This window comes from Megalops cyprinoides, chromosome 9, assembly GCF_013368585.1.
Source record: "Megalops cyprinoides isolate fMegCyp1 chromosome 9, fMegCyp1.pri, whole genome shotgun sequence".
In the NCBI taxonomy this organism is placed as follows: Eukaryota; Metazoa; Chordata; class Actinopteri; order Elopiformes; family Megalopidae; genus Megalops; species Megalops cyprinoides.
In genome coordinates, this window is record NC_050591.1 from 32560654 (window position 1) to 32586937 (window position 26284).

Below are 26284 nucleotides of genomic sequence, written 5' to 3' on the forward strand. Positions count from 1 at the left end.
CTAATTGAATCGAATAAGCAGGGATCCTCTTGACCTGGTTTCGAAGAGAGATCGCAGAAACAAATATTTGCAGCTATAACTGGTGCAGACTACAAGTAATAATCGCTAATTTAATATTCAGTGTGGTATGACCTTAATTGGTGCCCCGCTTTCAAGACAGTTCATCTCCACCTTGAAAAACGACTATGGTTTTTGTCTGTCAAATTATCCAAACATGGATTACAAATAAGAGTATGAGCCCAGGACATGCACATGGTAAATCCATTCGTGGTTTGTCACTGGGGCGTTAGAATGAGAAATGGAGACAGCCTTGTTCAGATATTGCTGCAGGGGCTAGGTGGGGCTTGGCCTAATTGAAAATAGGCTACAGTTTACTTAAGGACTGTCTTGCATTTATATATATATATATATATAAATACTGTATATATCACACGCAAATGCAAAAGGGGGGTTGGCCAATGCAGAATGGCAAATGATAGCTAACACATTGTATACACATAAACTGGCATTCTTTTATCTGACTTTTTATGTTTATGCAGAAAAACTGGAGATACAGAACAACTATGCACATATTCTAGAGTACAGATTAGTGGCATTAAACATGTACCAACAACATTCCCCCATTACTGTGGGTCGTCACTTTGGTAACGCATTAAGCATACGCCTCTGCTAAGGCTGCGTTGAGCCACTTACGGCCACTCCTCCTGTATCCCATAATGCTGTTCGCAGCAGCGGCAGTTACGCCTTGGCGGCGGGACAGAGGAAAGTGTTGAGAACGTTGTTGCTCCAGAAACAGGTTGTGTACCGCAGTCTATGTTCGCGAAAGGCGAATCTGACAGTTTGTGAAAACATGGGACCTATACAATGTCACTGCTAAGGAACCCGATTCTTTTCAAGGGTAGAGGTGCTCGGACGGAATGAAGAATAAAAAAGTAAAATCTAACAAAGTGGGCAACAAGAGAAAGAAAGGTAGGTAGCTAGCCAACTAGCGCGCAGGTATACTTCTGCTGTTGACATCTGTGGTTTGCAGCTAGCTAGCTAACTAGCTAACGTTACTGATCTTATTAAGGTTTTTTAGACAGTTGGCGAAACCCTTTCACACGTTAGCTACCTAGCTTGCGAATGCTTGAGACTGTATTGTATGTTGCTAACTAGGTAATGTTTGCTAGATAGTAACTTAAGAAATCAAAGCAGCTAACTAGCCATTTTACTACAATATGACACTATTCCAATTCACATGATGAGAAAAACGGGTCAATGAAACCCATTAGCTAGGTGTCTTGCTTACTGTAATCCTGACCTCATGGTTGACTGGATATAAGTCTGCTTACTTAGTGAGAATATTTAACTTGGCCAGTTTGCTATCTGACTGTAGCTGCTAGACGGGATACTTGCCATTACATTACAATTCATTACATTACATGCATTTAGCAGACGCTCTTATTGAGAGCGAATTCAGTCACAATAGAACATAAGTGTACCCATTCAATTCAAACGAGCAACAGTGTCGGACCAGGCTAACAACACTCCCAGACCCGTGAGTGTGAGCTTAACACTATTCAAGTCCTACCCTGGAAGCCGAGTATACTACGATACAACAATCCCTAGAACACGAAATCAAAATACATCACGTACATGTAAAATTAACATCAAATGCTACAAGTAGTAGGTGTTAGGGGGTGGGGATAGAAGTGGAACCGATATGCAGTTGGTTTGTCATCTCAAAACAGCTTGCTATCCGTCGGGCCGGAATTCAAATAAGAAGGTAATTCAAACATTGGTTCAGACTGTTGAACATGTGTACTGATTTCAAACTCCCTGTTTCACAGTTCCCAGTGATATTTCGCCATCTACCAGTCTTCCTCCTCTTGTGGAGGGGCAGCTGCGATGCTTTCTTAGGGTGACGGTCAGCAGGGTCCTGTGGACCGTCCCAAAGCCGCCCGCGGCGCCTCTTGTCAGACTGCGGTGGTGGGGGGAATCCACAAATGGAACCCACTTTCGCCCACGGGATGGGTCTCATGTGGACCAGAGAGGCGTCAAGACTACAGCCCGGTTTGCAGTCCGCTGTGGGCCGAAACAGTTCACCTCTTACCTGACAGGTAATGTCAGTTATATTAGTCCATGATTAAACTCTGAAAAGTAATCTGATGCATGTTGAGTCATTGGAATTGTGTTAAAATGTGTTTTTTTTGCAGTTTGGAGCATTTGGTTAACCTTATTTGTAGGTATTCCTGAAAATGTTAACAAAGATTTTTTTTTTCTTGTGAATTACAGATATGGGCATGTTGGTGCTGGAAGTTCTGACAAAACCAGACCGTTTGCCCATAGGTCGAGTCCAGATTGCAGGCATTGCCCGTCTCTCTCTGTCCCACTCAATCAGCGGGTTCTTCACTGTGGTGTCCCCAGCCTCTGAAAAGCTAGGGGAATTACAGGTACAAGATAGAAATATGTGATTGTGCAAAAACTAAAGGAATCCATGGCCACCCTCTCAAATATGGACAGATCTAACTGCTCTGTTTCCTCCTCATTGTTTTGCCTGCTGTTTTCCAAACGATCCTCATATCGTTCACCTCTTTGTAACCCTATTTTAGTCCTGTTTCTAAGCACTTCCTCTTGACCATTCCCTTGAAGCAAATGGTGTGTACTTGCAAGCAAAAATGCCTCGGTGTCTCAGATGATAGGAGTGAATTTTGCCACATATCTGCGTTGGAATTCTCCCATTACATTACATCATTAGCGTTTAGCAGACGCTCTTATCCAGAGCGACTTACATAAGTTACAGTTTTTTTATAATGTTATCCATTTATACAGCTGGATATTTACAGAGGCAATTCTGGTTTAAGTACCTTGCCCAAGGGTACAGCAGCAGTGCCCCAGAGGGGAATCGGACCGGCAACCTTTCGGTTACGAGTGATGCTCCTCACCACTCTGCTACACTGCTTTGTGCCCCAGAGGGGAATCGGACCGGCAGCCTTTCGGTTGTGAGTGATGCTCCTCACCACTCTGCTACACTGCTCCCCTCTTTGTCACAGGTGTCTCTTGCTCTGGAGCCCCTGACAGAAACATACGACAGCAACAGCTCAGGTCCCACCTCGGACGGGAGCATCGGCACAGGGACGGAGGCGCCTGGCCCCACACCCAAGGCCGCGGCTCACAAGGACCTCCTGGTGGTGCCGTCTCTGTCCCGCTGTCCCTCCGGCAACAGTGGGAAAGACTCACTGGGAAGCAGCTCTTCAAACACACCCAGGCAGGATACATTTCACACGTCCCTTTTGCGTGTGCTGTATGATTATGTACAGTGTGTATCACATCTCCGCTCGCTCATGTGCCACGTTATATTTTGTGTCTGCATTTTGAAGTACAGTAGCATGCTATTTTACATCCACCTCACTGTGGTGCTTCCAGTCCACATCCTGGAGGAGCTATAATTCAACATGTTTTCCTTCTGAATTGGAAGTTCTCAAAATTTACCGAAAGAAAGTATTAACACTACAGCCCTTTTTAATGTGGATGTTATAAAATAGTTTAGATGAATTAAGCAGTGGTACTCTTTTTTGAAGGGGCCAGGGGTTATTATTTAAATGAAAGGGATATGTTAAATATATATTAAGTTAATAATCAGCTGCTCTTTGTGTAACAGGGCCATGTTTTGTAACATTTTTCAGCATGTGTGTTGAACTTGATGCTTTTCATTAACCTGGTTGATAACATGTGACTAACATTTTCAGAGGGAAAGATCACCTGTACTTTCAAGAGAGAAGTAATGGCCATGAGGGACCCAGTTCTGCTCCTTTAAGACCACCCTCAAGATCTCAATATGGAGAAGAAAGGCTGAATGCAGCCAGAGTCCAGTGGTCAGCTGATCCTACCAGCAGACCAGAGGCCCACATCTCAGCTGGCAACCAGACCTCCAAGGACATTCTCTCAGGTAGAGCCCCAGTGCCGCTGACACTGCAGTGATCCAAGTGGAAGTAGGAGGTTATGATAAGTGGAGAGGCTTGTAGACCCGTGACAAAAGGATTTTGAGTTTATGTCTTGGGTGAGACATTGCACCTCAGTAGATTCAGTAAAAACATGTCATGCCTAAATGTTATTAGGCATGTTATGTGTAATTTGTGAAAAATGTGTTTCCCTCAGTTCTTTTAGATCGTGGTAGCAAGCTCAGAAACGCCATGGTGGTTTCGGCTCTGAAGTCCGACCTGGATTCCGACCTGGCTCTGAAGGACATTCCCGTTCCTGTGTCGAAAGACAACATAGGCACAGCAACTTCACTGTGTGTACTAAACGGTGGAGCTTCCTCATCCTGCAGATTTTACATACTGAGTAATGTTTTCGAATCATTAACATACGTAGCTATTTGATGAGTAATTCCTGTGGCTGTGGTGTGTGAAGCAGTTCAGTGTGTAATTGTGTGTCTTGCGTCTGAAGGCGACCCGTTCCCTCATCTGGGAAGCTGCTGCAGAACCTCCTGCAGGCTGAGGCCGGTGTCCTGCCCTCTCCGGGGGGCTTGCCTCTGCGTGAATACAGCAGCCTGGACTGCTTCGCAGACACTGAGAACAGGGCAGTGGAGCTGCTTCTGGGCAGGTAACCTGCTCCTGATTTCATAATGTAAATGAACAATAATGAACTGCACCATACCCTTTTAACAAGGCGTTCAGATTCATCTTTGGAACAGAGTTATTTTCTGTAAAGAGTCCGTATCTAAATATTTTAAAAGAAAGGGTCCTCCCCTGCTCCCTGAGGACACAATCAGATTTTCAGGAGGTCTGGTACAAGCGGTACAAGACCTGTTCCTCTGACTGAATGTTAAAGCGAATTGGCCTGTGTAGGATTGGTCTCGGTGTAATTTTAATGGCTGCTTCCTTTAATTTTCAGTGTTAATGGATCAGCTCTCTGGGATGGGGAGGGTTCCCCTCCAGAGTTCCTCTCTGGAACCAGCAGTGTGTGTGAGGACAGTGACCTGAACGACCCCCTGTTTGACCAGAGCCTGCTGGAGAACCTGTTCTACAGAGCCTCTGTGAGCACTGCTTCTACTGCTTCCCATAATAGCCTTTTAGCAACACTGCACGAAGCACACTTTCACAGGCAACTGTGCATCCCTGTGCAGCTATGGATGCATCTGTATCTGCACAGTATGGAGATGGTAGGGTTAATGTGAAACCTGTGTTAATCCAACCCCTTAGCTGCCAGCCCTCTCAATGCTCATATTATGTTAAATTATATTAAATGAGATCACCCCTCATTGTTGGCCTTCATACTACCAGTTTAGCTTTGTGTGATTTTGTGGGTGCAGACGAGCTCATAAAATCTCCTTATGGTTTAGATGGAGCCAGCACTGCATAAATATAATCAGAATTTATGGATTGAGAGGTTCAGTTTGGCTTTACAGAATATCGTTACCCTGTTGTTATTGGTTACAAATATAATAAAACATTTTTCTAGAATTGAACTCTGCAGATTGCTTGAGGTTGTGAACAGTGGAAAATGTATGAGGAGTCTTGTCTTGGTTTCAGCTTGCTCAGATTTTCCCCTCTGTCGCAATATTCAAGTTATATAGATTTTACACTGTGCCAAACAATTTGGTTTTGCAGTGTTACAGCTGGTGCAGGATCTAGGTGTTTGAATGGTGCAAAATGGTCCATGTTAAAGTGATACAATAAACATGATCTTTACTCTCATGTTTCACGTTTTTATTTGCGATTTCATTTAGAGTTAAATAGCTTGTACTCATTAAAGAGGGAAATTTGGTTCTTGGCATCAGCACATCACAGATGTGACTTGTTGAAGGGCTGCTATTTCTGTTCGATATTAGAGGTCTGACAGTAGTGACTTCACTGCTGAAGAAGACGAGGGTCTGTCCGTGAAGAAGAAGAAAAGGAAACGGGGTGTCACAAGAGGGAAGAGAGGGGACAAGGAGCTGAGAAGCGCTGGTGGAACGAAGAGTGGAGGGTGAGCTGTCCTGTGTTTTAACATGCAGAGCAACAGTTTTACTGAATAACAGGCGTGTTAAGGTCGTGGCATCAAGGTTTTAGTTTACTGAGATTAATATGGCTGCTGTGCACTGACTCCTGTGTACGTTCATACCTTGTCAAGTATTTCAAAGTTTGTTTTTCTGGTGAACAGCTTGGTCCCAGAGGATACCAGCCGGAGTCCAGAGGAAAGCAGTAGGGTTCCTGATCTGACTGTGGACCAGCTCACTCTGCTGGGCCGGGTACATTTGGCCAGAGTCATCGTCCATTCTCTAACGATCCCCACAGACAGCACCCCTGCCACGCCTCACAAGACCCCCAGCAAGGGGAAACCACCTCGCCCCCCCTCCACCAGGAAATGGTATGATCCGCACTGTTGTATGCTCATGGTAGCTTTTGCGTCAACATACTTATATTTCTCCAGCTGCTGACAGTTTAAGTATGACAAGTATTTAACAGAAACTGTGGTCTGCCGTCTCTGTGTGTCTCCATCCCTCAGCTCATATTTTGTGGAGTATTTCTTCCCTGTGTGTTCCACTAAACACAATGTCAAACAGGCAGCCATGGCAACAGAGGTGATTCGATTTGCCTCCAGTAAAGTTGCTGGTGGAGGTAAGCTTTCTGAACACTTCAGCAATTGATTGTCAAAACTTATTTATTTCTTTATTTCAAAGTGAATTGTTTATGTCAAGGTTTATTTCAAATACAATTTAACATAGATACATTGTGCAATACAATCTTCAGCCAAAGCTGGTTTCCAGTACCAATATCTATATGGACTTCATGATTGTTTTAATGATTTTCTATATGATGATTAAATCATATATAAAAATATTTTAATGAGTTTTGTCCTTTTTTTCCTCTTGTGCACTGCAGTTGTAAAATTCCAGCAGCGGTCTGTTTTCCCTGTGCGATTTAGTGGACCAACTGTTGACCACTGGTGGAACACGGACGTCATGTTCAAGATCTACTCCAGAGAAAAATTCCAACAGAAAGTGAGTGTGTTCTGCATCGGCCAGAGCTACACTTGGTTTTGAGACTCATGAGCAAATTCTTCTTAATCCTAACCCCTTTATACTGTCTTTGGTGCAACAGCCTGTTCCCATTGGCAAAGCCGCCTTCCCCCTGCGTTCTCTGCTGCGGAGCGCAGACCTGTCCCTGTCCACAGTGCTGCCCATCCTGGGTCTGGAGGAGGACAGAGACAAGCAAGAGCTGGGTACTCTCAAGGTGAGCCCCAGGGCATATACAACAGTTTCTACAGTTTTTTTTATCCCACAGTTGAGCCGTGAAAGACTCTAGGTGATATGGGCTTCAGACACTGTGAGTTTGAAGCTCTCTAAGTTGACCTGTATTTTTTGGAGCTAAAATAGACATAGTTTTTAGCTTTCAGCAGGTCCTAAACTGACTGGATAACAAGCTGTTTGTTGGCAGTGTGTCCTTGATGAAACATGTCCCTATCTTACAGGTGACATTTGAGCTTGCAGCAGACAGCAAGGATTTCTCCCCAGCCAAAGGGAGGGCAGCAGGTGCCACAGCCCTGTCAAACGCTCCCACCAGCCCCCAGAGAAAGACCACGTCTTCAGACAGCAACGCCAGCGCACAGCCCCGGGTTTCAGACTCCTCCACAGATCTGAAAGGAGGAGCCGGGAGGGAGTTGTTCCTCATGCCTGGAGTCCAGGGCATCCACGAAGTGCGGCTCCCGACCCCCTCCCACACCCCTGTACCCCTCGCCTCTCCGAACAGGAACCCTCAGCAGCTGGAGGAAGAGGAGGGGGTGCTGCTGCATGCCCTGCTCATGGTGCCCGATGGGAAGGATTTTAAATGCGGGACCAAGCAGGCGCCCAGCGTGTACCTTAACTGCAAGCTCTTCGGGTCTGACGAGACCACGAGATCAGCGGTCAGCTGGGGCCAAACCGATCCCACTTTTAACTTCATTCAGGTAAGCAATGCTTCTATGAAAGGTAAAAGTGCAAAAGCGTTATAGCCTCATTCTGCCTGCTTTTCAGACAGTGAGTTCTGAATGTCTTAATGTTACCATCAAATCCGTAGATTCAGTCATGAAGTTGTTAGAAACTGAAGTAGTAGGGCTCCTAAGTAGCTGTATTTGCCTGGGATTGATCCCAGTTGTGTCATCAGCCCACCATGACCGGGAGCTCACGGAGGTGGAGTACACTCTTTTTGTTCTGCTAGGGATAGAGGTGAGGATGTTGGCAGGGGTTGCTCATCTTGCCACTCTCAGGCATCCTGCGATTCACCAATCACCACAGGGTACAATGGTGTCATTAGGTTTTGAATGAGGATTGAATTTTAGTCTTTCATTAGTCCTGCTGGATCCCTCGTTAGTCCAGGCCGGCTCTCCCTGATGCTGGCTCTCTCGTTGGCCCGAGCTTGGTGTCTCAGCCGCTGCTCTCTGTGTGGTGTGCAGGTGGCTCCGGTGGTGCTGTCCCCCAGGCTGCTGGAGAGGATGAGGAATAACGTGATGGTGATCGAGGTGTGGCAGAAAGCGGGCGGCTCGGGGCAGGATGCCCTGCTGGGGCTGGCCAAACTGCCCCTGCACCAGCTCTACATGTCCTTCAGGTGAGGGCAGCGCTTCCCCCTGGGGCTGATGAGCAGGGTGCTGTGCATGGGTTACCAGGCAGCTCTGGGCTCTTGCTGGGACACTTCAGGAACCACAAACTATTTTTGTCCTGAAATCCAGCAAGTGCCTCTGCACGGGATTAGTGGGTAGACATCTTTCTCTGGGAACACAAGCTGGCGCTGTTAGTACCTCTTTTGGTCAGACCCGAAGAGTACCTACCAGGACCAGCAGGTGGTTCCATTTTCAGCATTTGCTAATGAGCCAGTTTATGCAGTTTTCTAGTACTGAATAAACAGTGTCATCATAGAAGCTACTGAGATGCCTGGTAGCAGTTGTGATTTAAAACTGTCAGTTGATGAATTTTCATTTTTTGTTTTTTCCAGAGACCCAAAGATCTCCCAGCTCTTGCTGCAGGTGCAGTACCCTGTGGTGGCAGTTGACTGCTACATGCCTGTCATCGACGTGTTTTCAGGCAGCAGCCGGGGCAGCCTCCGGGTCCTTTTAGCCATGGGCCTCGCAGAGCAGATAGTGTCTCTGCAGCGAATGAGGGATGAAGAGCTGGGCTCAGTGTCTTGCCTTCCAAGACCAGCCCACTCACTGGACCAAAGGCAGCATGCCGATGCAAAGGTTATTTATGCTTTTTCAATGCTTATCAATATTTCTAATACTGGAGAATGTTGTCGTATTTCAATGTACGGCACACATATTTTGCAAAACAAAGTAAATGTTTAGTAACTGGTCATCTTTATGCAGTCGTCACAGTGCCCTCTGGCTGGAGGCTCCTGTTCAGTCCCAGCTGACGGAAAAGCTGTTGCTCGTCCCCACAGGTGAATGTGAGGCAGGGGGAGGCGATGACGGAGCACGTGTTTGAGGTGACGGTGGAGAGGGTGAAGGGACTGACCCCACTGCAGTCCACCGTGTGGGGGGAGGCCGACTGCTACGTCCAGTACTCATTCCCCGCTCAGTCAGGGGTCGCCGAGGAAACCCTGGACCCAAACGCTATAGAGAGCAGTAGGTCACTCCCCTTTGCTGTGGCGTGTTATTGCTGTTGCATATTCATTTGCCAGAAGGCCCTACCATTATGGCTGTCAGAGTGGTAGGAGATACAAGTGCATGCAAACTACGTTTCATTTCAATTCAAATTTGCTTTATTGGCTTGAATTACATTGTGTAAATATTGCCAAAGCACATATACATACATGCATGTACACAATTATGTATAGCTATGTACATAGGTACATATACATAGGGGTGGATATGTACATATGCACATATAGTTCATGTAAACACATGTATTGTACAAACACATGAAAAGGAAGGAACAGGATAGAAAGAAAACAAAAGGAACACATAGTGGCTACAAATCTAACAATGAAACAAATGAGTAATTAACTGTAAGTGTAGCCTATAGATGGAAATCAACTGTGGCAATAATGTGAGACAGAGTGCTAGCTGATACTATAGCTGAGGAGAACATGGAGGTTAAATGAATTTACAAGTTGGCTCCACTGGCTTGAATTTAGGGGACGAAGATCCGTTTTTTCATTTCCATCTCCCTGTAGGTGTGAGCCTGAGGCAGTTTCGTACGGGCACCACGCTGTGTGTCCCAGACCCGGTATTCGGGCACAGTGAGAGCCACACCCTGCTGGCCCCTGCCGGGGTGCTGGTCCAGAAACTGCTGCTCAGCTGCTGCTCCAGCCAGGGCCCCGCCACCAGGGGGGGCATTCAGTTCGAGGTCTGGTGCAGGTAAGCATACCATTCTGGGAAAAACCTCAAGAGGGCGCCAAATATACATTCACAAGTACCAGGTCGTGACTTGTTTTACGTGTTTCTTGCTGATATTCCCTTTCTATTAGGTTTTTTTTTTCCCCAAGCTAATATATAGGGGTTTTGTTTGAAATAAGGAAACTTTTTTAATGCTGTGTTAGAATAAGTTGACGAATCTTGGCAGGTATTACTACCCCAATGTGAGAGACCAGCAAGTGGCCAAAGGGCTGTTGCCGCTGTCCAAGCTGTGTGCCATGGTGACAATGCAGACGCAGGAGCAGATGGGGGCCCAGGCCTTCTCCCTCCCCCTCATACCCAGGACAGACAGCCCTGCTGGGCACCAGCCTCAGCCTTCAGGTGCCTGCCTCTTCCTGATACACACACACACACACAAAACCGACTCCAGCCTTCAGGTATCCCACATCATCTAGACATTCACACATCACACACATACAGAAATGCACAGTGTCCCACCTCTACCCATCTCTCACTCCCACAGAATAATACACACACGCAGGAAGGCTGCTGCCTCAGCTGAAGTCTGCTAATGTGAAAATAAATCAGTGTCACTGGAAGTGCTTTAGGGATCTGTCATTCATGTTTATCTGCTCTCTGCCAGGTCTGCTGGATGTGCGTGTGCAGTACAAGCAACGGCCAGTGAGGACTCAAGCTGTGAAGGGCGGGGCTGTAGCATCACGAGTCGTAACTCTGGCAGTACAGGTCCATCGAGCAGCAGGACTCAAGGCGGCAGCACGGTACAAACTTCCCCCCACCTATCCCCCAAAATACCCCCTGCCCTCCCCGACAGAGACATTCTCCTGGTTAAAGACAGCTAGAGGAGTCTTTGCTTTAATTATCAAGGTTACCATCACAGTTTTTTGCCCTTACTATACCAATACCACCAATATATCAATGATTATATTTGAATGTTGTGACAGTGTTATCTTGTAAGAGTTAAGAAAGCAGTGTAAAGGTTGGCTTAAGCTCTTACTGAAGCTTGCAACTTTATTAGATGCTCTTTTCTGTCGTTCTGTGTTAGTTGCTCTGGATAAGAGTCTCTGCTAAATGACAAAATGGTGGTGTAAGAAAATGTGGGGAAAAAAATTATGAGAATGTTAGGAAATATAAATGTAAATGTTTTGTTTTTTTTCCTTGGTGGCTGGAGGCTGTCTCTTGGGTAACTTACCTCAGGGAAATGAAGCATGCATAATCATCACTCTTCACAACCAGTCTTCATTACATAGCAGTTTAATGATGAGTAATTACTGGGTGAATGGAGTTATTGGTGTTGTGGCTTCACTCAGTGAGGTCTTTTCCCTCTTGTCGCGCCTAGGGCCGTGACGAGGCAGGACGAAGCGTTCCGTTACTACGCCGACGTGGGCGTGAACTCGTACGTCACTGTGCAGCTGTCCTTCCTGCCGGAGAGAGAGAGGCGGAGCACCCGCGTGGTGGCCCGGTCCTTCTGCCCCGAGTTCGAGCACCACGCCGAGTTCCCCTGCAGCCTGGTGGTGCAGAGTGCCGGCGGGGAGACCTGCAGCCTGGCGGAGCTGCTGGAGGGCGCGGCCGCCACCTTCACCGTGTGCCACCGGGACAGCCGCAGGGGTGAGGGGCCTGATGGGACACCTGGAACTAATGTAGACAGGGGTGGAGGTGAATCCTGCAGGAGACACTGCTACCCTTCAGCATAGGTCATCTCCATGAGCCACTCCATCAAAAGAAAAAAATCTGACATTTTGGGGCATATTTCAAATCCAAGAAGTGTATGATAATGGAAACAAAATATGAATTTTAAATGTAAGAGCCAGATGCTGTTTTTATTTTGTGTGTGATATGTTAAGTATTGCCCTCAATAATAACTTTTCCTTCAAATCTGTAGGTCAGTATGTTTCACTTGTTTCATATCTACAGTATGGTACTTTTTCTTTGTATTGGCATTCTTGGAGATATGCAGGTATCACAAGATTTCCATTCTGAGGACGTTCTTAGTATTGCCTGGCCCAGTCAAAAGTGCTGATGCAGCCCCTCTTAAAACCACTTTTATAGTACAGATTTATTCATGGAACAATGTGTTACGAACAATAACCAAATGCAAACCATACAGCCAAGGCTCTCAATGATCGGGACCTTCTTTCTTCAAGTGCAACCGTGAACAGCTGGTAAACATGTGCTGCTTATCTGTGTCCATTTTTGATGAGTCAGGCAGCGATTGTCCAGCATCAAAGGACACCGTTCTGGGTAGAGTCAGAATTCATCTGGGAGACCTGATTCATAAAAGGACAGGTATGGTGATGGATGGGTGTATACTTCACATATTTCTTAATAATTTCTTTAGCACTTGTGATAATGATGTTTTTAGATCTCTTTTTGTGTATCACCTGTAAGTAAGTTGCAATATGAATTGTATTTAAAATACTGAAGACAGGGCCAGGCTTCTGCTGTTTTGTCTTTAGTTAGTTGTACAATATATTTCATTTGTGAGAAGTGTTAAACGATAAAACCTTATAGTACTAAGTTGTAGTATACTATTTATAGGAGCTGATTCCTGAATTCATTTTCATTATAAAATTTGTAATAACAGGAACTAAGAACTCATGCAGGAAAAATGCTCACATCAGCAATGAACTGTGTTGGTTGTCGCATTACTTACAGTATATACCGGCAACTTCTTTTGAAACTACAGTTATGAGAAGAGGCGCATGTGGATTCTTTCAAATATAAAAGTAAATTATGAAAGTATTGATGTTGAATCCCAGAGCAATATGAATGCTCTCCAACGGTGATTGTAAAATTGTGTGTAAGCATGAAATAATGGAGAAAGCTGTTCTCTTACAGAAACAGTGGCTCCTTTCTTACATTGACACAGAACCCTTCACAGTGGGGATGTTTCTACAATGCGTGTTTGTGTGCTCCAGGAATCTCCGGCTGGTTCGCACTCTCCCTGCCCCAGGACCCAGCATCATCTCAGGCCAACCCCAGCTCACTCGGGGGACTGGAGATCTCCATAAACTTCGCACACCATTCGGACAGAGAGAGGGTCATCGGTGCGGCCCGAAACCTGGGCTGGGAGGTGTCCCGGGAGGACGTGGAGGAGGAAGATGAGGAAGAGGAGGAGGCTTATCCGGACAGCGACAGGACTGTGTCAGTGTCGGTCTCCGTGCCCAGAGTGTGGCTGCCGCTCCACTGCCTGCTGCTGCCAGGTCACATGACCCTGGAGCGCTCCACCTACTGCTACTTCCGCTACAAGCTGTACGAGGAGGAGGCCTTCTGCTCCCCGCTGCAGCACCCGGCCCCGCAGGGCGGGGCGGGACGGGAGGAGGGCGTGGCCACGGTGGCCTTCAGGGGCAGCAGGGTGGTGCAGCTGAGGGCTACCCTGCCCCTTCTCTGGTACCTGCGGGAGGAGAGGCTGGAGGTGCAGGTGTGGGTGGCCTTCGGAAAGCACAGGAGGCCCCGACCACACGACACCGACCGGCTCGTGGGTTCCGCCTACGTGGAGCTCTCCTCACTGGCCAGGAGGGCGGAACACAAGCTCACCATCAGCGGTGGGTGGCTCTCACATGGTTACAGTGCAGTATTGCATCAAATACTGTGAGGTGGTGCATGTATGAGTAGTGTCAATGTAACAGAGAAGGAAAATTCAATATAAATCGCTTAAATCAAGCATCTCTGTGGTAATTTAAATTTACGTTTATTGAATTCATTGTATATGACAAAAAAATCCTGAGTGAGGTTCCAATGTCCACAAGCTGAGGATGTTTGCTTGTCCACGGTTTGATGTAGGCCTGCCTGTGTTTTTGGGTTTCAGGAGTGTACCCCCTTTTCCGGCGCTCTGCCTCTGACCTGGAGGGCGCGGCCCTCAGGGTGCACATCACCCTGACCCTCGCGCGGCACACAGCGCCCCCCGGACAGAGGGCCTTCAGCGGAAACAGCCTTGATGAGCACAACAGCCAGGGGGCGCTCTCCTCTGGAGAGGGGGAAGAGGAGGAGGAGGAGGAGGATGAGGAAGGCCCCAGGCCTCCAATGGCAGCGCCCTCCAGACAGTCTGGCACTCACAGCCACCACCGCACAAAGTCATCCATGAGCACCAATCTGCCGCCTTCCCGCGAGGGCAACGAAGAGGACACGTTTGCCGTGACTGTCACTGTGGATCGGGCCATGCATCTCAGTCTCAAAGGTAAACGCAAGGCCACACTACACTATAAATATACGCATGTGTATCTGTATGCGCTTATGTAGAAATATGTGTAAGTGTAGTATTACATCTATATATATATGTGTAGGTATAGCATTATGCTAAATCCACATCTGTAGAGTCATAGATTGAGCCTAAATATAGAGCTATAAATCTAGGCACATGTAGTTTGGTAAGGTGCTTGACTGGGCATTTTACATAGAGCTCTGCTTTCACCTGCATTTCACCACTGCAGCCTCTAGATGGCAGTCATATCAATCTAATTAGACCCCAGATGTATCCCTTTGTTTTCATTTAGGAGGTAACCCGCTAATTAAAACAAATTGTACTAATTGCAGACATTAGGAGCTTGTTGATATCCTGTATTGCTGTGCTGTGCTGTATTTACTTTCTCTGCATCCTTGGGCAAGTGGTGATAGATGTGATGAACTGGAGTGACCAATTCACAACTCCAAGTCACCAGTGCAGCAATTTCAGGCTACCTTTTTTTACCAAGGCGTTTATTACATTATATTATTGTCATTTAGCAGACACTCTTATCCAGAGTGACTTACAAGGTTACAGGTTATACATGTTATGCATTTATACAGCTGGACATTTACTAAGGCAATAATGAGTTGAAGTACCTTGTCCAAGGGTACAGCAGCAGTGCCCCAACAAGGAATCGAACCAGCAACCCTTTGGGTATGATCCCTGCTCCTTACCATCTGCGCACACCTGTGTGCTGTGCGCCCCCTGCAGGTAGCCCGCTGGCGGAGCGCAGTGGAGGGCTGCCCAGCTGTTGCGTGTCCTACGCCACGGCGGACAGAGACAGCTCCATCACCACGCCCGTGGTGCCGGACACCGACTGCCCCGTGTGGGACCACCAGTGGGGGGGCAGGTGCGTGCACCCCAAATCCCCTCACAAAACCGTCTCACACACACACACGCACCCTGCAAGCTTATATACTCACCCGCTCCACTGGCTTTGAACGGCCTCTTACCTGCATGCTGTCTGCTTTATATGGCATTCTACAAATGGAGCCTTTTGTAAATTTTGAATCATATTGTAGAATAGCTGCTATTTCGTCATGGTCCGGTTGCTAAGATTTTATCAGTTGACTGGATGCATAATGGATTAAACATTTGGACATTCAAAATCATTATATCTGTTTGTTTCACATTATATTCTCTGGGTGCACTATTGCTCTTGCTCAAATCAAAGATGAGTCCGGATGTATGTCAGAACTAGAATCTGCAGAATAGAGACCCACTTTTAATATAGCATTAGTCAGTAAAACAGCCCAATAGTATCACTTGTGTGTCTGGCTTTATGTTTGACAAATTATTATTCCAGTGTAAATATGCGTATGAAAGTCATTCATCTACCTGTTTATTTCCTGTTCTCGGTTCCTTTCAACCTATGCGCATTAGTACGCGGTGCAAGTTTTCAGGGTACAATACCCAGAGATAAGATTCTGCAGCGGGAGGAAGCCTGGTGACTCAGCGGCGTCCGTGTTATCGAACAGCCAGCATTGCGAGGCATGTAAACACTGTCACGGTGTGCTCATTTACCTTCTTTTCTCATGGCAGGCTTTCAAAGCAGATTCTTCTGGATCCACAGCAGACGATGGTTTTCAAAGTTTGGCACAAAGGAGGTAACATAACAACCTCAAGCATTTTCCCATCCAGCTCACAGCTGCTCACGGAGAAAAACCTGGTTGGGGAGGGGGCGGGGGGGATATAATTTAGGATTATCGATGACCGTGTTTTTAATAACCGAGTGATTTTTTTTTTTTTGTCTCCGTTTCTCTCGGTAGACGTGGAGAGGGTCATCGGGTTCGCCTCCGTTGACCTCTCCCCCCTTCTCTCGGGGTTTCAGTCCGTGTGCGGCTGGTACAACATCACAGATTTCAGCGGGCAGTGCCAGGGACAGCTTAAAGTGGCCGTGTCCCCTTTGAAGGGCGTCCAGAACCTGCGGGTCCAAAGACAGGCGGCGCAGGAAGAGAGCCCCAAAGACTCTGTGAGTGTTGCATCTCCACGCTTCCTGTGTCTCCACAGCAGAGGGCTTCATCTGCTGTGGCTCCAGCACATAGTGACCCATGCTGTAGCTTAGTGTGACTCCAGCACGTAGTGACCCATGCTGTAGCTTAGTGTGACTCCAGCACATAGTGACCCATGCTGTAGCTTAGTGATGTGGCATAAAACAAGGAAACCAGAAACAAGGGCTCAGAGAAACCAGAAAAAGGGACCAGGTTACAAGGTACTACAGTTTAACAGAATGTAAATAGCTAGTCAAATTGTGTGTGTGTGTGTATGGTTGTTTATGCATGTGTGTGTTTCTTCACTTTGTTTCCCGTTGATTCTTAGCACTAGCATGGAGGAGAAAAACAGTTTTAACCGGAAATATCTATTCAAGACAGACCTGTTTCTGAATGTGTTTACTGACTATTGAGTGCTGAAAAACATTCAGAGTGGAATTAAGAATGCAAAGGCATAGTGATGTCACACAGCTCAACCGGGTGCGTCCTGAGGGTCTCCAGTTATAGAGTTTACCACTGATTTCAAACTCCCTCCCTCTTAAAGATGGGATGCAGTGAAAACCTTATATTGTCATGTGTTAGCATGGGGTATGATCATATCCAGTACATACATTTGTGGAGTAAATATTTATTTTAGAGAAACTGTTTAAAAGTGCATAGATTTCAGATGGCAGTTTAAACAGGACATCCAAGAATCCTAAATCTTGAAAGCATTTTTGGGGGGTCATGCAGATTTATCAGTAAGAAGCTGTAAATTCCTTCAAAAAACACTCTATTTCATAATGAGGTCCAGACGACCAGGGGAAAAATTACTTTAGTGTAGTTAGTTTGACTTCAAATTTACAGTGTTTACAGTGTACCCTGTGCTGTGTACTGAATGTGTTTGGGGACTGAAGCCTGGTTTTCTACCACAGTCTGTGTTCCAGACCCTCCCGCTCTGCTACCACACCACCGCCATGTACAGCAGCTTCCCCACCCACATCACCCGCTACCCCGAGCAGAGGATCAACGCCTCGCCCGACCAGCTGGAGGCGCTGCTGTCTGGGAGGTAGCCTCACGCCTGCGCTGTATCTGTACAACAGCGGTCAATGATGATTAAATGTCCCTCGGCCGGCCGTTGCTTTGTGGATGTACATTCTGTTCTTAGTGTCAGACGGTGTCAGACTGAGCTCTGACACCATGTGAGGGTGGCAGAATTGATTGGCTTCTTCACAGGTGTCTGCAGTCGGTCAGGTCTGAATTAAGGCCTTTAAATGAGTCTGCACAAGACTGTTTGGTAAGGGGTGTAAATTGCTTAGTGGAGAGCATGGCATCAATATTGATGACAATAAGCTGAAGTTGATATGATTAATATGAAAGCTGTTGTTTGTGATGACGCGGTAGTGCTTTTCTGTAATGCAGACACCGGCAGCAGCGTTGTTATCGTGGGGTATCGCTGGGAGGGGGTGAGTAGTGTCAGTGTGCACAGTGACAGTGCGGTTTGTGTCTCTGTCTCGGTGCAGCAGGTCCAGTCTGAGCGAACGCCGTGAGGAGCACATTCACAACGTGCGCATGTTCCACCAGAGCCTGCAGGAGGGGGACAGAGCCCCAAACAGCTCCGCCATCGGGGAGACCCACCCCTCCAAATCCATGCTCTCCTCAGCGCTCAGGTACCTCACGCGGCAGGACGTGACCTCACAGCTGACAGGAAATACACACTGGCAGAACTGGGTTGTGTACAGTAGGGATACGCGTAAAGCTCTGGGTTCATATGTTTCATTCGAAATTAAAAGGCATTCGTGATCCAGGTATTTGTGTATTAATCCAACGGAGATTTCACGATTGAGTATTTGAATAGTAATTTCATTTCATCCCTACTGTGGGGTGACATCATGATGAAAGTGATGCAGTCAGTGAACTGCTCTTATTCTACAGAAAGACTAATAATTGCTTTGCTGCCTTTTGTATGTGTGTGTGTGTGTGTGTGTGTTGCAGGAAGAACCTGAGTGAGCTGGATGATATTCAGCGGTACTTCAGCCGCAAGCTGTCCACACCAACGTTTCCCAGCCTCTCGGAGCAGGTGCGGCCGTCCCCGCAGGAGGAGCACGGGGACTCTGAGATGGACACCACTCAGCTGCTGCTCAAGTCCAACCGCCTGGTGGGGGAGGTCAACAGCCTCATCAGCAGTAAGCTTTTCCCGCTTTACCTGTGTACCTGTGCATACGCGCTCTCCGGCAGTACCACTCTCACGCGCGTATGGAGGCAGGCAGCTGTCTCTGTGTCGGGGCTGTGGTGAGGCTGAGTGGGTGGAGGCTGAGAGAGTGCACCAAAGGTAAGACCAAGCGCTGTAAGGGCCTCAGTAGGGCCTCTGGTGAACTCGCAGAATGGCAGGGAGACGCCAACAGACGGACAGGCAGTGTAAACTGCACAAGACGTGTGCGGTCAGCCCCTGTCTGCTTCTTAAAAGGCCACCCTGTTCCCCTGTCGGTGGATTCGGCTAAACCGGAAAAGGGGAGAGGGAGGGCAGGGTGGACACTGGGGCCTGCTCCTGGGTACTGGCACAGGGGCGGACGGTGGCTGTCCGTGGTGCTGAACAGATTAAGTGCCACCTCTCCGGTCAGCATGTCCTTGGCCATACATCTCTGCTGGCAACACGGTTACCACAGTAATCCTGGTGCCGTAGCATCATCTTGGCAAGTCACAAAGCCGGAGCTTTATTCTCCTGAAGGCAAGAAACAATAGATTAGGTGACATGTGATAATGAGTTGGAAGAGCTCTTGTGAAGAAATGTAGTTAACTGTTCAGTAGCCACACTGTTTTCTGGAGATTTATATGGCTGTCTGAGTTTTTAACAGCACAGCTCAGATATATTGCCCAATTCTTATAAGCAGAACACTCAGCATTTGGTCACCATGTGTTCAAATGGGTCTTCAAGCAGGCCTTGACACTCTGTGGTACATCGTATATAAGAGGCATGTGGAATCTGTAGAGTTTTATCACCACGGAGAGGAAGGAGGTTAAAGTGAAAGCAGAGACACGGTGACAGAAAATAGGGCAGTGTACTATTTCTTTCTCAGCAGCTGTAGCTGAGCATTAATGATTCCCTGCTGCCTTGCTCCAGATATACACGGACGTCACCTTCGGACTATGCCTGAGAATGCCCAGAGCAGCTCCAATCAGAAAGTCCCAGCTGGTGACAGCTTCCTGTCTGCGGAGGATCACTTCCTGCCAGCTGAGCATTCTGAGCCTCCGCGGGACAGGGGGTCTGCTCTCGCCTCCCCTGTCCCACACGTGACAGATGAACCCAGCGACTTTCTGCTTAATGTGGAGGATGACCACGATGTAGAGGACAGTCCCCATCTGGATGAAGATGAGGGTGAACACAAGGGTCAGTGCAGCGAAGAGGAGGAGGAGGAGGAGGAGGAGGAGGATTACGAGGAGACGCTGATCGAGCCCAAAACGCTGAATGAGGTCACCTCGGTGACGGACAAGACCAGCCCGTGGACCAGCCTTCTGTCTGAACCGGACTTGGGTTCCCTGGAGAGCCTGGAGAGCCCAGAGGAGCAGGCGTCCCTGACTGTGGAGAGGCAGGCTGGCAGAGGGGCGGGTCTGAAGGCAGACGCACGGCATGCTGGGACCTCTGGTGAGCCCACGGTCACTATGGCAGAGGAGGACCAACATGCAGAACATGAACCCTCTGATGAGTGTGATGCAAACGCTGCTGACCCTGTGAGAGATGCTGAAGCGGAACGACAGGAAAGCACCGAGCCGACAGCTGCGGCTCCCCCCGATTTCTCATCAGGCAACAACGAGACAGCTATCAGGGGTCCTTCCGACAGGCACCAAGATTCCCAGGAGGAGAGGCAGACAATATCACATGCTGCAGAGCATTTTTCGGAAGGGAGAGATGTCTGTCAGTCAGAAACGGCTAGCTCTTGTGCAGAAGACAAGGAGAGCAAACTGTATCCTTTTGAAGTCCAGAATACAGCCTCTCACATCTGAAAGGCCAAGACTTTCATTCTAAATAATGTGTAATTTCAGATTCACCTGGACTCTAGTAGCTGGTCCATACACAAACACTCTGTCACACTGTCAGGCTGTCACATCTGCTGTTCTTTGTTGCCACTCATGGTGTTTCACACAAAAAGGGAGCTATTTTCCTTAATTTGCTCTCTCTTCAGCCCCGATTCAGTGGATGTCCCAAATTTCTTCCTTCCAACCCACCATTTGGAGGCCTCCATGCGAGCCCTGCGTTTAGCCCCTGTTTTCCCAGCAGCACCTCCTGACAGGGTGAGTACAGTCAACACCCCCCCCCCCAACTCCAGGCGCTGCTGAGAGGGCTGTCACGCTAAAGCTATAATCTTCTCCTGCTGAAGAGGCAAGGCTCATTCTGCTGTGCACGTGAAAATGCAGCCTGCTGTTTCAACACTGTGTCTCCCTAAGGTCAATGCTGTAGTGTACATTAACATGAGGCAATTGACCGCTCCGACGATGGATGTAATGTAATTTAACGTGAAGTGATCAGAGCAGTCTGACTCCCTGAATGATTAATACTATTTGAAGGTTTCCCTCACCTAATACCTTCCTCATATTAAATAATGAATAAAATACAGGTACATAAACATGTACGGTGCAGGATATAAAGGCATATGTTTGCTGTTGTCTTTCTTGTGAAATAATCACAGGTCATGGAAAATCTAACAGAATGATGAAAAATGAATTTGGTAATAATTCCCGGCACGGTAAAGTGACGTGAAATGGGAAGTTTAGGTTGTGAAATAAAGAGTGTCGTTAGACATTTGCTGAATTGGCGAAAGTTTCATCACACCAGAATTGATGCGAGGTATTATTAATGTTTCCCCTACCCTCCATTGTCATATGAGGAATTGTTCTGTGTAGAAGTCAGGTTATAGAGTGTTCAAGGACAGGTATGCGCAAGTGTTTGAAGTAATCCAGTCCAAGTCTCAGCCAAAGGGTATCATTGCACATAGCAGTAGGTCAGATTAGGTAGAATTACACTCGGAGGTCGAGGGGCTTGGTAGGCTTTGTCAGTTTAGATCAAACTGACAGAACCATAAAAGGTATCAAGTTCTATGCTTGTGGTCTCTGCTTATAATCCCCCTCTTACAAACACAAGCTGCTGGAAACCCGTCGCTTGGCCCAGCGTTTCTATGTACTCTATAACACAATAAACATCCCTGTTCATCCTGGCACACTTTGTTCCAGGGCTTTTTAAACACTTCTTTATTCCCTTGCATGTCTGGGTTTCCTCACCCATGTGAAGAAGAATGTCAGGATAAATTTATCTTTTATCACCTCCTTTAGGGGGAGCAGAATGTACCTGAAAGATTGTTGGGGTTTTTTTTAAGTGCAGTTTGTAATATGCGTAGATATTTCTTTCTGTGATATCGACTGCCCTGCATTGCAGTGTTTCATACATCATTCTGAGGGACAGCAACACAGGAGTCTGTCCATGTTTTAGACAAGTGTTTCACACCATAGCTTTCCTGTGCTGATGTGAGGTGTCATAATCAATATATGCAGTCCTGGAGAGGCATGGCATGAATGACAGTTTTTGGGTCACACTGAGGCAGAGATAAAGGTCAGGTGAGAATAGATATTAAATTCTCCTGGATGGTCACTTTTACCTGGTATACAACTGAAGGAACTACTGGAGTCCACGCTGACAGCTGATTGGTTGCAGTTTGAAAGAAACAAAACTGTAATTCCAAAAAAAAAAAATTCTGCTTCACAGAAAAAGCGTAGAAAATGAAAATGTGCATTCAGCAGAGTGTGTTAATGTTGGATGAGTCAGTGAGTTGATTGCTGCATGACATGGCCTTTATGACAGTCAGAAGGCCATTGCAATAAAAGACTCTCCTCGGGTCTGTGTACTGAACTGAATTGGTTCATTAGTATAAAATGTCCAGTATAAACAAGTTCTTTTTTTTGCTCACATTCATCCGTGCAGTCATCTACAAAGTGAGGAGAATTTTATTGACATCATTACAGTAATGCACAGTTAGGCGAGCACTATTTGAGTGGAAATGCATGTAACGCAGGGAAGGATAACACTTAAATGATTCAGACAAAAGCTGAACCCATCATACGGTGCCATTTACTCTTGCATTTTACCTCCCAAACTTATTCATGGGATGTCACAGTCAAGCATCACCGTCAGGAAGAGCAGAGTCTGAGTCAACGCGCTGTGACCTGGTCTATTAACTCTATATGGTGTCCACAGATGCACCAATGCTATAGTTCTACAAAACACCTGAACAGTAAGCAAAGAACAAGCAGGAATTCTAAAAATATCCTTCTTTGGCGTGCAAAGCAAGCGGCCGTCTGCCCCTCTATTTCTGCCGTGGTCACGCCCGCATGTTGGCAGAGGTTGTTAGTAGGTCACTATGTACCATCCAGCCTGCTGCCAGTTTTCCAGGGACATACCTGCGGAAAGGTGCTGAGTCGTGGTCAAATCGGTGGCGCGGTGTTGGGGGTCTGGTCTGGGACGGGCGATGGAATAAGTCTGTCAGGGGGCTTTGCTGGCATTTGTTGAGACTGCCTGGCAGGGACCTCTGGGAAACAGGACCATGGCACGGGGGATGGCAGAACTGTTTGTGCAATGATAGCGTCTCATGGAAATATCCGCGCGAGGACATAGCCCCGCGGGCAGGGGGCGGGTAAATAGCAGGGTCACTCAGGGCACCAGACGCTGGCAGGCGGCTTGGCCGGGTGTCCATCCCGGCCTGGACTTCGTCAACAATTACGCAAAATTGTCACTCGTCTGGAGTGCAGGTAGAAGGTGCCACACTGAGGAAATCATGCTTTGCTCCGTTAGTGGGAACTGGACGTAAAGTCCCCCGGTATGTCCTGCCACCCCAGGAGCACTGACACCTGCGACAGCAGTCTCGTTTGGCCTCTCTGACACTCCGTTTATTTTTGTTTCTACCGTGCATTTTTTCGCCCTGCACTCATTAGTATTCTTGACTGACTGTGGGGGGAAAAAAACAAAATATGTATTCAAATCCGAACTCACCGTTGCCTTTTAAACAGACGGGTGTTGTTTTTAGCTTAGTACAAATTTACAAAGTGATTTCATTAAGCAAATTTCCTTTACTTAACACTCATCCATGTTACTTAACTTGCCATGCACCACCTGAAGGGACGTGTGTCTGCAAGTGGTGTTTTTCTTCAAGTCCTGGAAGAACCTGTTTTTCAAGTAACTTGTGAACTCATATTTGCTTGCTGCCCTGACTCCAGATCAGTGTCTCTCAGTAACTATCCAAATATATGGAGTGGTGTTTGCCTGGTCTGACACTGTTGCTCATTCAGCTTGAATGGATACACTTCTGTTATTTTGTGCTGAAAGTCGCTCTGGAAAAGAGCATCTGCTAAATGAATGTAATGTAATGAGTGTATTATACAGAATGCAGTTATTTGTAAAATGTGCTATTATTCTGTATAAGATTGACAGTAGTTTAATGTAGTTACATATTTATGTATGCGTTCACACAAAAGTGACAGTTTTTCTATTAAATCATCCTTTTTTGGAGGGGTATTTTCCAAAGGATTAAATGATATGAATAGAGTCGGGGATCACTGTTTTAATGTATTAATAGAGCCTCTCCCTGGAGTCAACAGCTTTTATCTTGTGCTTTTTATTCTACTTAAAATAACTTTCCTGCCTTGTGTGGAGATGGAAACGTACATCTGCGTCAGCCCGTCATACCTGTATCCAGTTTCACGGTTGGGGGGTGCAGTTGTTTACGGCGAAATGTGTGCTCAAAGGTCGCGAGACGATCTGTCAGGAACTGGTTCCATCTGGTCTCCCTACACAACCGCACCCAGACGTCTCATCAGGCTACTTCAGCAGAGAGAAATATGGTCACTTGTTTGCAACATTGGAAACCCTCACCGTTCCCAGAAATTCGGTTCTGAGTATTCGCGTTGGCCAGTACTCCCTATTCCTGGGTAATTATTACACAGACTTATTAGTCACTTGTTTATTGTGTTATTACATCCAAAGCAAATCTCCCTTTGCTCGTAAGATTTTGGTGTTGATACAGCATGGTACAATATGTGTGCATTGTCCCGTTCAGGCGGATCTCTATAATGTATTACTAGTTGCAAGGTTTTTCTGGATTTTATGGAAGAAGAGGCTGTTCGTAGAAAAACGATAATGTTGTCCGCTTCGTTGATCAACAGAAAAATTATTATTTAGCTCACCATCTTAACTTTGCTTTCACTCAAAGCACTTTGTCCTTCATCATCATCCAAGAATGAATCGTTTCTATAAGAAGAGCACTTGTAATGTTTCTGTGAAAATCCTAAACCTGGGGAAAATACTGCTACTGCAATGTGCTAAGCATTGATAATGTCTGCCTTGCAGTGGTTATCTGCACAATGCAGTGCATCAAACCCAACTCTTTCCCTAGCTGTCAATTTTTCATCAATACCTTTTCATCTGCTGCAGAGAAATAAGAAAGTTAAGCTCTTAGTGATATATACATTCAAAACGATACAATGGTTTAACAATCAATACTTTCAGATACGGCCCATAGGTGCACTTTAAAGTGCCTGTTTTATGTAATCATGTCAATTTATTTACTGCCTTAAGCCTTAGGCCTTCATAAATAACTGATCGGCGGTTCAGATGCAGGTTATTATGCATTTAATGTTAAGAGGTTGATGGAAACTATTAGGCGATTTGCACCTCTAAAATTAAGCCCAGCAGAAAAGGTCAGCTGTGCGTTGACTTGCAGAGTCTTATTGTCTCAGTTGCAGCTGAGTCATCATTGAGGAAACAGTCTGCTGTGTTGCAGGAGTGGAAACCCAATAAAAGTGCTAATAAACTGCTAATGCATTTCCTTGCAATGCTATACATTAAAAAGCTACAGTTTTTGTGATGGTAATAGTCATGACTGCAGCACCTCCTTTGAGGTTTTTTTTCATTAGGCGTGTTTTCCCTAATTTGTAAAATATTTCAGAACTGGTATGCTTCTCATATTAAAGCAATTGCCCCGAATTGATTATGTAAAAACAAATTTATTTCAGGGACAGAAATCCAGTGAGCAGGAAATTCCATTTCGGAGAGCTCCACGACAGAGACCCAAAATACCACCATCTTCTCTGTCTAAAGAGGAAACTAAGAGAATCGCAAAGATTTTTGCATCTAATTTTTCAGAGGAAAAATAGCATTCTTTTTTGTTTTGTTTGTTTGTACACAATGTTCAGTGTGTTTCTGTGAATGTATGTTCATGTGGTAGCCGTATGTTATCTGCTAAAAGCTGATATAAAATCTGTAGATATTTTGATATGTCAGATTGTAGTGGTGTGTATCTAAATAATGTTTTGATGCTGTTCGTGTACAGTATTTTTTTAATTATGTAAAGACTATAAATATGCAAATTATTTTCCTATTTTATTAAATAAAGGAGATTTCATTTTTTAAAAGATGGTCAAGTTTTTCTTTTGTAATGATCACATATCATCAACACTGTAGGTTGGAATAAAATATTTCAGCACCCACTTCAGCACTCACTTCAATGAAGAAGAACTTACATAAGGGATTTAACATCAAAATCCAGTGAATCAAAGAAGAACCGAAAAACAGCGTTTTGTAACTTCTGTCAAAATGTGCCTTGATTTACACACCTGACCAGTCCAGACCGGTCCCTTTGTACCCGGCTTCCTGCATGCGCTTATTTCTGGAACCACACGAAGACTTTAAGAGCCATGTGAGATGCCTGACAGATGGTAACACACCCCTTCAGCTGCATGT

The 26284-nt window shown here is 46.3% G+C and overlaps 1 protein-coding gene across 2 annotated transcripts; it reads left to right on the forward strand.

Annotated features, from left to right (window-relative positions):
- The first annotated feature begins 767 nt into the window (after nt 1–767).
- On the forward strand, nt 768–25698 carry c2cd3 (C2 domain containing 3 centriole elongation regulator). 2 transcript variants are annotated; one of them, XM_036536322.1, is made up of 33 exons: nt 768–969; nt 1830–2099; nt 2275–2432; nt 3033–3247; nt 3729–3928; nt 4138–4273; nt 4429–4584; nt 4876–5017; nt 5813–5949; nt 6124–6330; nt 6469–6581; nt 6846–6964; nt 7065–7196; nt 7435–7908; nt 8395–8546; nt 8931–9174; nt 9375–9558; nt 10110–10293; nt 10499–10671; nt 10934–11069; nt 11648–11916; nt 12514–12594; nt 13227–13853; nt 14117–14485; nt 15245–15383; nt 16076–16140; nt 16303–16505; nt 17439–17572; nt 18027–18173; nt 18499–18689; nt 19625–20465; nt 20685–20793; nt 25558–25698. In XM_036536322.1, the coding sequence occupies exons 1-33, from the start codon at nt 918–920 to the stop codon at nt 25696–25698; spliced, it is 6900 nt and encodes a 2299-aa protein (XP_036392215.1). In that variant the 5' UTR covers nt 768–917. The 2 variants fall into 2 exon arrangements, with proteins under 2 accessions (XP_036392215.1, XP_036392217.1); XM_036536324.1 differs by having other exon boundaries at nt 18030–18173.
- Nucleotides 25699–26284: the final 586 nt, after the last annotated feature.